This window comes from Melanaphis sacchari, unplaced genomic scaffold (genome assembly GCF_002803265.2).
Source record: "Melanaphis sacchari strain LSU unplaced genomic scaffold, SCAv2.0 Contig444_pilon_pilon, whole genome shotgun sequence".
NCBI lineage: Eukaryota > Metazoa > Arthropoda > Insecta > Hemiptera > Aphididae > Melanaphis > Melanaphis sacchari.
This window is the reverse complement of record NW_020271289.1, coordinates 118756-130176: the sequence shown is the minus strand read 5'-3', so window position 1 is coordinate 130176 and position 11421 is coordinate 118756. Positions and strand designations below refer to the sequence as shown.

At 31.8% G+C, this 11421-nt stretch overlaps 1 protein-coding gene across 2 annotated transcripts in view; it reads right to left on the bottom strand.

Annotated features, from left to right (window-relative positions):
• Window positions 1-384: 384 nt before the first annotated feature.
• Window positions 385-11421, bottom strand: part of LOC112597898 (ATP-binding cassette sub-family A member 1-like) — a gene marked incomplete at its 3' end in the record, with an annotated part of 30733 nt that continues 19696 nt past the window's right edge. The window contains 17 exon segments of one of the 2 annotated variants that reach the window (XM_025344125.1): window positions 385-661; window positions 1049-1261; window positions 1405-1563; window positions 1622-1815; window positions 1890-2026; window positions 2103-2349; window positions 2802-3012; window positions 3093-3248; window positions 3465-3821; window positions 3943-4298; window positions 5128-5358; window positions 5773-6021; window positions 6124-6277; window positions 6407-6534; window positions 6593-6675; window positions 8322-8570; window positions 9620-9666. In XM_025344125.1, coding sequence (XP_025199910.1) covers window positions 385-661; window positions 1049-1261; window positions 1405-1563; window positions 1622-1815; window positions 1890-2026; window positions 2103-2349; window positions 2802-3012; window positions 3093-3248; window positions 3465-3821; window positions 3943-4298; window positions 5128-5358; window positions 5773-6021; window positions 6124-6277; window positions 6407-6534; window positions 6593-6675; window positions 8322-8545 — 3376 coding nt within the window. 2 annotated transcript variants of the gene reach the window in all.

The following is an 11421-nucleotide window of genomic DNA, read 5'->3' as shown; positions in this document are numbered from 1 at the left end:
TGAGTGTTCGAGATTTTATTTTATTATAACCGCTGAGCATTAATTATTGTAGTAAAATGTCATTAAAAAAAGCCAAAATCAAATATTCTATAATCGATGTTTTAGCGTTGTTGACATTAAACACCTAATTAGATTTTGAAAGGGTATGACGTCCCCTTAATACATTATGATACAGTGAAACCTCTCTTAACGGACACCTCTAATTAGCAGACACCTCTCAATAACGGACAAAATTTCCGGTCCCGGCATAGTCCCGTTACATACATATTATTCTATCAATTTTTCCCAATAGCGAACACCTCTCAATAGCGGACAATTTGGTCGGTCCCGTGAGTGTCCGCTATTCAGAGGTTTTACTGTAACATGTTATGGTGTCACACTGACCCATTTGCTTTAAGCTCGAGTATCCCGGGTCGCCGTGCCAGAAGAGTAACAGCAGAATGGAGAATATGACGGTCAAGTAACTTATCCAGTCCCACAGCAGAGACGCGCCCCAGTAGGCCAGTGGTTTCACTCCGGCGATCTGTTGCATGTGCTTAGCGCCGGTCTGTCGCTCGTTGACGGCGAATAGCACGTACACGGCACACACGAACGCTTGGGAAATGGCGCAGTTGAACGCCACCTGGTAACCCAGATTACTGCCTCCGGTCAATTTCATCAGCTGCAAGATGACAAAAAAAAAACAATAGGTTTAAAATACTATAGGTATCATCAATGATTTGATTATCGAAGTCATTAAGTGCATTTGTAGTAGATAGACATTTTGCTGGATCCCTATAATACACTGACAGTGTACCACTTCGTTCGACCGATTTAATATAATAGATCGTTTTTTTTTTTATATTAGCACTCACGAATTACGAGAGATTAATTAAATAGTGCTCGACATTTTTTTTCCGGAAACTATCGATATATCGACATTATTTTGTTAAGGATATTAGCCGTTGTTTAGTTTGATAACGTGGAAAAAACTCAATATTCTACGAGGACGATAAAATTCCATCTGTATAATTTTATATCGACGAAATCAACTATACTATTTTCTTACTTTATCCACTCCTTGGTAGGGCAGTGGATGATTGACTATGTGTATTCCGTAATCTTCTCCTTTGTAACTTTTTAGTATAGCATTATATACCATGCTGAGTGCCAACGGTGGACCATGGTACGGCTGGTTGTTGAAATACGCCGTAATCCTATCTTCACCGAAAATCGCGCCGACAATGTACTTCTGTGTGAACGGAGATATCTTTTCGGCGGCCTAAGGATAAATAACAATGGTATAATAGACGTTATTTTTGGTTCACGTGATCACGGAATAGGTATTTATCACGATACTCCCGCACGTGGTTAGCAAATAAATTATATTACTATTATTATTAACCGTGGATGGCAAAAACTCACCACTTGTAGTAAAAAGTCTTCGAAATAGTTTTCCGTGGTGCGGTAATTCAAATCCAAAACCGGATTTGGCGCACAAGCGTTCTTATATGATTCGTAGAAATTACCAATTTTCGTGTTATTGGTGGACAACATGACCGTACTGATAGGTTCCCAATAGTTCTGAAAAATAAATTATCATAGTCATTGAAATCTTCGATCGACAATTGTCATTACTTACCGATAGCTCGGCTGCTAGAGCCGGCAAGTCTTTCATACCCTGCCAGGCGTTAACGACCAGTAATGCCAAGAATATGAAAAATAGCGTTAGCGTTATTTGTAGTGAGTGCAATATCAGAGAACGGTACGACTGCAAGCATTTCTTTTCCATAATCGCCCCGACTTGGATCCAGAATAATTTCCATCCTTTGGCCCCTGTTATGAAACACAATGTAATGACCAAAGTTACACGAAACGTACAGTGGTCGTTATTTTTCGTAAATCCTTACTTTCAGATTTAAAATCAGTAGAATCGCACTCGGCATCGTAGAACAACGTGTCGAAACGATTCTTCAATTCCATTGATTTTTGTTTAATGGCATTCATCTGGTAATCCGATAATTTCTTGTTGTCTTCTTGACCGACTCTGCAATGACAACAAAATAACGCATATTAAATAAACCCTTATTGAATGTTTTACTATTTCTGTTTCGTCCACATACCGCATGAATACGTCTTGCAGCGTAGTCAAAGTTATTCCGTATTCTTTGATTCCTAACGTCTGTTTAGTTTGCTCCAAAGAGTTAAGCAAGTCTGGAAACAGCGATGAGTCTTCTAACTGATATGTAACTTCCATAACGGTCAGGTTACTTGGTACTGAATGCGGGTAATATTTACGAACGAAATTGGTTACTTTAGTCAAACTGAAACCGACTACATCTTTTACGAGAGTTAAGGTATAACCACCGCCTAAAAAATATTAAAATGTGTTATCTTTAAAAACAATATTTAATTCCTTATTCTATAATCTTAAAAATGTATACTTTTTCGGTCTTTGACAGTAGATACGCTATGTGTAATAAGACGAATAAATATCGTATGTTAATAATAATTATTATTTATGGATTATTAAAAATGTTAATGAGTAATATTTGACAATATTTTATTGAATTTTAAAAACATAAAAGTAATTTGAATTATTCTAGTATTAGTTTGCATAGGAGTGGAAAATTATAAATTAAAACTAATACTTTATATTTGCAGTTTTTTGAGTCAAAATTAATTGTTTTATTATTTCATATATATGCCTGTTTAAGACGTGTGATAACAAAATTAATTAAAATTGTATTTAAGACCCTGAAATTATCTCAAAGTATTTTTTTTACTAGCAATAAAATTATATTATAATATAATATTCTTACCATATTCTTTTTTCAACGAAAACGGTGTTCCGACACAACAAAGAGTACCAGCTTTCATTATAGCGACACGGTCACCTAGCAAATCTGCTTCATCCATTAAATGCGTTGTCATTACCATTGTTCTTCCTTCCCGTTCCGATTGCAAAATATTCCACAGAGTGCGTCTGGCTGCCGGATCCATTCCCGACGTCGGTTCATCCATCAATACCACCTACGCAAATTCGATTAATCGTTATTTTTAAATTGATAATGAATGAAAACCACTGAATTAAACCCACGGCGTGCACGAACCTTCGATTTTCCAATTAATGCTATGGCAACCGAAAGTTTTCTTTTCATCCCTCCGCTCAGATGTTTGGACTTAGTATTAATCATTGACTCAAGTTCGAATTTTGCTGTATACTTATCGATTTCGCTTTTCAGCTCTTGTTCGTTTAAATCTTTCAACTAAATAATACCAACAAACAGTAATCATATTATAATATTATGTATGTATTGATAAGTTTTATACTAAAGTAGTTAATTATTTTAATCTTGCCCCTCAGTGAGTGTAAATCGTTTAATAAATAAATAAAAATAATATTTTATTACATTTTATATATTTACACAATTTGAATATTAAAATAATAAAATATTACTACTTAATTGTGCAGCTATACTAACCATTCCGAAAAAATACAAATGCTCTACTACGGTTAAATCCGGTATGAGTAGATTATATTGAGGGCAAAGCCCCAAGGAATGGCGTATTGTTTTCATATGAGTTTTTATATCGTATCCCTCTATCAACGCTGTGCCGGATGTTGGACTTATCAGCCCAGTTAACATAGACATGGTGGTAGATTTCCCAGCGCCGTTGTGACCCAACAAAACGGTTATTTGATTAGGGTGCATATCCACAGAGAGCTTGTTGACGACATATCTGTCGGGCGTAAAACTTTTGCTGAGTGATTGAATATGAATGCCAGATTTTTCGGTGATGTGTTTGGGATTAACTTTTTTCTCGAACCAGAACGACGGCTATAACATACATGGTAAAAGAAAGCATTAACAATAAAATATGAATCATGAACGAGCGAAAAAAACAACCGAATTTAGATTCAATGAAAAAGTAATTGAATGAGAATAAAATAAAGCTCACCAGTATCGGGAAATACCACGGAGGGTGGAAACCACTGTTGCGCGGGAAAGCCGTTTCCAGGTATATGGCGATTAATAAGTACAGGATCGAGTCAAATACCAACATAAGCATTATATCCGCGATGCACATCTTGTCATCCGGAGACACCGTCACCGTAATATTTTCCCACGTCAGTCCGGCGCCAATGCCTTCGAACATGATAAGACTCTGGAAAATATATCCCAATGCTGTGTTTGGCAATATGGTCGACGCCAAAATTTCTCTGTTGGTCATAGACGAGTATTTAGGTTGAAATATCATAAATGGGGCATAAGTACCGAACCACAATACGCCACCAACGGTCGCCGCTGTATTGGCTGAAAAAAAAAATTGCATACAAAGAAATTCGATAGATTCAATCTCGCTTACACACATATACACACACATACTAACACTTATTATATGCAATGGACGTAAATTTGAAGGTCTAAATATTTAGTACATGTTAAAATATGTCATTTGTGAATGTATACATAAATATATATAATTATACATAATATATCGTATAGCATAGTTATTAATATATTTTTTATATAAGTATTAAATATTAGGTACGACATGATACCTTGACAATATGTTAATGAAACGGTAATTGTTATTTTGTTTACGGACGGTTATATTATAAACACAATGACAATTCGTGACAACTAGTAATCCCACATGTGTTGACAGTATAATATAGGGCTAAAGTCCTATTTTTTTTAAACCTTTAAATATACAAATATATTATCCTTAAAAAAATCATTAAACAAGCTCCAAAAATTACGAAAAATTACTTGAATATGTTCAAAAATCTATAAATTTTAAAAATAATAAGTACCCACTACTGTTACTTTATAACCTTAAATACTCGTTTAATGAAAAATTATTAATTAAGTGTAAATTTCACATTATATGTTAAATATGCACATTAATTAAAATGAATAAAATCTGAAATATAATATTTATACTTAATAAGTATTAAGAAACACATTTCTACAATAAACCAATGTGTTTTGAATAAATATTGAAAAATATACAGATCCCAAAATGTCTCTAGAAATGCGTTATAGTTGTAGTTATAATATAATTGCTTATAAATCAAACAATATTACCATATAATTTGTACATATCTTTAAAAACCTTAAGCTCGTAATCGAGTTTTACCTTTTTTAAAGCAGGCGGATATCAAGAAACAATAGGATATTCCAGCAGTCACATACAATGTCAGTATCACCATCAGTACCAGCGGGTCGGAGTACTGAAACACTGCACCCGTAGGCCAATCGAACGTTATAAAAAACACCAATATTAACAGAGGTATTATCCATACGACGAAACTCTTTAGATACCACGCGCACGCGTGCAACCAATTATCCAAGCCCATGAGCATCATGGCTTCCTGTAAAACAAAAAAAAAGTCATGATAATGTTAATATCGACTAAAGTATTCGCAGTCTTCAGTCATCATTTACTGAGGGAACTCGTTAAGAACTTACACTAATATTTCTGAGGCAAAACTGCAAATACTTAAGGTGGTAGGGTAAGGGATGGAGGGATGAAGATGTTAAAGGTTTAAACTCTACAACAGTGGTTAATAAAATATTTATTGAAAAATATCGTACATGCACCCTTAAGTTATAAATGATATTATAATATATCCCTTGAAAAATTGTTGCACCATACTCATAAACTCGATTAGAATTTATAGTAATGGAAATCAACAATATATAGATTTATTGTCGATTCCAGAAACGATATCCACTTATAGGTATAATATTAAAACCATTTTTATTCAATTTATTCAGTTACCTTCCTTCATTTTCATTTCTTTTTCAGCTGAGATCACTTTTATTGTATTGATGGCGGTGTAAATGTAACTGAGTAATACCACCGTAGATATGAACGATGTAAGTGCTGGTAACAATGGGTCTTCGATGTATTTCGGATATGGGAACCTCTGTAGCTCGATTTCTGGCACGTACTCGTCAGGAGCCCAGTATTGTATTAAAGCTTTGGAGATCTGGTTTTGCATGTACAAAAATGATTCTGACAAATAACCTAAAAACAAAAAAAAATTTCAAGACCCAATGTTATCAATAATGGTTATTTGTGCACGCATATTTCGAGATGCTGTTTGTCAAGGTAGTTATGGATTTATACCTGGTTCGCCTCCGTCGTTTTCTGATTTATGTCTAGGACCAAACGTCTGATACAGAGGAAACATTAAGTAAGTCCGCCAGTTCGCTTCGATCGTGTCGAAGCTCATTAGACTCTTTTTCGTTACTCGAAGATGACACGGATATCTCAGCTTTACCTGCACAGAATGAAATGAAATAAGCAAGAAAGTCATATCAGTATATCCTGAATTATATAGGTATACAATACGTTGAGTATTATGCGATATAAATGCGTAAAACAACCGTTTTATTTTAATTGTACTTACAGTTGTACTTTTTGGTAACGTAGTGTTCGGTTTGATATTATCGAAACGAACGCCAACCAAAAATTTTTTCATCGCGTTATCTTGATTCAGCTGTTCCTCCATCTTATCGCCGGTTTCAAACGATACAACTGAAAAAAAATAATGTATTTCTTTATTTTGTTGCGGACTTTGTACCGTACGACTTACGCTTTATATTGGGAGTGTGTGCAAAAGCGTTGCTCATGATTTTTTCCAATTCCGGGTCTTGCGGAGCCCATGCTATGGACCATCTAAAACAATTACAAAATATTTTTCTCGTTAAACGAATCATCTATTATTTACAGTATTATAGTTACCTTGTACATATATTATGTGCGATGATAAAATTAATATTTGTGTTCAAGGGTATTGTGGATTATTTATTAGAGACATCATCGTATTGACGACGAATAAATTAACAACAACATTATTATTATTATTATTATTAAGTATTATTTGTGTTCACAGTATGATTTTCACCGTCGAGACGCTAATACATTCAGTCATCACACTGAATTTCATTTCCTCGTATTACCGAATTCCTATTGTAGCATTACACTTTTTTTCTTTTGCCTTTGGCGTTTTATGGAATTATTATTATTGCAAAACACGGCGAGTGCCGCACCAGGAGGTCGTCATCACATTTTTTACTGTCCCAGTGGTGGGGTGTAGGGGGAAAAGATTTATGTTAATTAGCAAAATTTTAAGTTCCTAAATAATATCACATTAAGATTAGACCACTCAAAATATATTGAAGTTCATACACATGATAAAATAACTGACTTTAATCTAAATAAAATACCATGATATTTGGTGATGTTGAGATATATTGTTCAATGTGCATTATGATATGTGATAATAATAACAATATAATAATAATAGAAACATAAAAAATGGTATGGTAGTTTCAATACTTTAAAATAATACCAACATAAACAATAGTATCAATACAAAATCCTAATGCACTTTAATCAAATCAACTATATGTATCTAACTAGTAATGAAGAGTCTGGTTTAAACGTAAAGAATATTCGTGTAAGAATTGATATGTATCCACTTTTTATCTATTTTTGTAGAAAATAACTATTTACCCATATATTATAATGTATGTAAATACAAAATAGGTAAAAGGTAATACATAGCTTCTTCGAGTAAATTTAGATTTACGAAAAGGTGGGTATTTTCAAGTAAACAAGTTGAAGCAACATTTTAAAATTAATTTTTTAACTTCTTAACTTGAATATTTAAAGATGTTAAAGTATTCATTTCAATTACTTAACTTTTTAGAGTTAAATCAAAGAATAATACAACAAGTTATAATCGTGTTTATATGTAATATTTAACCTATAACTTTAATTAATATTTTTTTAATTTAATATCACCGTATAAAACGCTTTGAAATACGAATAAATAATTTTTAGAATTAATCATTTGCATCCACATACGTTTGTTAAAATCAGGGTTTACAAACGTTATAGTAACGTTATATTTAACAAAAAACCAATTGAAATTTGTAAACGTAATTAAAACGGAAAACGAAAAACATAAATAATTATAGGTATATATAACACAAAACAAAACTTAACGATTAACAAAATATATGATATATTATCAAATAAAACATAACGCAAAACATTATAAGATATAGTATGTCATTAAATGAAATAATTAATTTCCAATTATTTAATAGTTATAATTTATAAAATATATTAAAAATTTTAATTCTGAATAATGATAAACGCAAAATTTGTATAACATTTTAATTGTAAATAACGTAAAACAACATTTTTTTTCTAAATGCATGCTCTGATTAAAATACAATAAAATATAATCCAAGCTCCTAAAAAACATACTATTTGGAAATTCCCCATCAACAAAAAAATAACATACAACTTACCCGTGTCTGTATCCCAATATTAACGGTGGCACCGATATGGGGAACGGTACGTATCTGGTGACGTTGTTGAACTCGACCGGTTGTACCCAAGATCTGAACATGACCATCACGCACGCCATTATGGCCGGTAATAGTAGCTCTATGAACGACTGGATGGGATGTCGCTTTTGTATCAGTAAATTCTTCCATAGTAGAAGTTTTAACTTCTTGAAGTCTTTCCACATAACTACTAATGCGGAGGCAGTTAATCTGAATAAAATAAAACAAAAATAATTGTAATGATATTATATTACGATACGTAAGAACAGATAATATAAGTTTTATTTCTCTTGTAAACTATAAGGAATTTACATTTTTTTTTTTTATTACAGGTCATTTTTTATATTTAATAAAATGCAATTCAAAGTGATAATTCATTAAACATTTTTATTACCTAGTATTTTCCCGTTATTATTTGAATGTAAAATATTTTTTTTTTCATTTCTGTATATGTATATTGTATATACCATTTATTCGATTAAAACAGTACGTGTCTAGTAAAGTGTGTAATATATAAAATGTTATATTTCAGTTGCACACAATAAGATTTTGTAAATATTTGGGTAAGTAATGTTATTCAATAAAAACAAACTCGGGCAAAACTAATGCAAAGTATTTATATTTATTCAAACTCAATACGAATAATGACTATAATTACTGACAGAACATAATATGAATTTATTTCTATGAACTTGATAATTGTATTTTCGAAAACGTTACACAATACTTGTTGAAATAAATGTTAAATATAGCTAGTATTACATGGTATTACTTTAAATTCACGAGTGTTCAAATATTTTACCCTATACTGTCTAATTTATCAAACTTGTTGCACGAAGAGGAATAAAATAAAAATTCTAAACAAATCAAAATATTATGTTTTTTTATTGTAATATACATTTTTTCTCTTTTTAATTAATAATTTCGCAGATTGATGATGTTTATGACGCATAACCACACAAATAAAACATCTTCTAGATTGGTGCAATAGCATATAATAAAGAAAAAAAAATTGTTCAACAGTTATTTGGAAGAACGTAAATATAATAAATTTGACCTATTAAACTAGCAATAACCGATTGATACAAGTTAATGTTTATACTGTTTATAGTATATGAATATAGAATGTTCTAGTCTAGTAGATGTCGTGGTGCCATTGTGTAACAAAAGCAAACAATAAATTGAGAATAAAAAAAATACACACTCACAGGAACTGTAAAATAATTATAAATTACTATTACATAGCTTAAAAATTTTACCTCGAGCTCGCGCGTCTTAGTGTTTGGTCGGAAACGCCGCGCGACTGTACAAGCGGACGAGATCGGAACACTAAATAATAATAAACGAATAATATTCGAAACGAATTAATAATAAAATATACCTACCATATACCTACACTAGCAGGAACTATACCTATATATTATACCTGTTTTTAAGTTTACCCCCCCCCCCCCCGAGATATTGTTTGACGTGAACAAACCTCGTTTTTATACACACTGTAGTAGGTACACGTGAAGATTTTATTATTATATTATTTCACTTTTCAACCTATACGTTGATGAGCAAAAAAAAAACTCGACGAGATTATATTTTGATTGTGATGTGTACCTAAACGGACAACATCCCGCTACAACCATAAATTATCAGATGAAAGAGGGTGAATCTGTGGTGGGGCAGTGGTTCCCAGTTCGAAGGTTCAACAGCAGTTTCGTCCTAATAAATTATAAAATATTACAGTATATAAACGAACAAATGATGCATGAAAATATGAATTAAAATGTGTAAAAAATCTTATTGCGATGAATTAAAATAACACCGTTTTAACGGGGTTCGGAAGTCTACCAATCAAGTTTACCAATGCACGACAACGGATCGATATAGCGATCACTTTAGACACCAAAAAAAGGTATTGAATATTATTTTGAGGTTTCAATTAGAGTATGCAGCTCTACGTTTTACTAGTTCGATGATGCAATAACCGAAAAAAAAATTGACAAAAACGCCACCTATACTACATACCTATTCATAAACGCCCGTAAGTTGGATGAGACGGGTCGTCGCGCAGACCGTCTCAAAACCAACGGTTTGACGAACGGATGAAACTACGAGAATAGAAAAGAAAAGAACCGAATCAACCGTTATATCATCGTATTTTAATATATTGGACCGTTTCTTAGTCGACGCTAATAAACGTATGCGCATAAAAACGTCGTTGAGTTTTCATGTACGGACAGTAAATCGTCGAACTACGGTCACGAGTTTATAATATGCACATTGGAATATAGAGTGATTCATCAAGCACACACACCCCTTTTTCTTCAATATTACAGTTATTCAAAATCTGATTTTTGACATTTTTAATTAAAGAACACGTCAAAAAATTCTTGAAACATTTGTTCTATTTAATGGATGTACTCTTGTGGATATATGAACTTATATTTTTCTAAATTTAAAGCCCCCCTTTTTCTATTTTATCGGAACATTTTTTTTAAAAATGTTGACTTATCTAAATTGAAATTAGAAAGATTGGTATTTAGTTATTTAACTTTATATGTTTTAAGGATAATATAGGTCCATAATTATGGACTATGAAAATATTGGGGCTAAAATAAGTTAAAAATGTTGGTAATCAATATTTATCTATCAACATTTATAATTTGTAAAAATGATCCTAGTATAAAAAACACTAGATCCAATATTATATTTATTATATGTTTCTGTACAACTTTATTTAATAACCGTTATTTTTAGTACAAAATGTTGATAACTGAAAAACTATTCGTATAAATATTGAATTAGATGCATCAAAATTCAAAAAATAAAAATAAATAATCTACTGAGTAGTTTATAGGAAAAAAATTTCTAGTTAAAAAAAAATAGAAGTTTGTTGTTGCCACAGCATATCCCTTGTTTCCTTTAGTAGAACAAAAAATATCCAATTTTTAAATAAATTTAAAGATTAGAATTTGAGTTTGCTCGATAAATCACCCTGTATAGTAAAATGTTATAATAATATAAGTGGGTATTGTAGTGGGTGAAAAAAAAATACTGACGCGACATT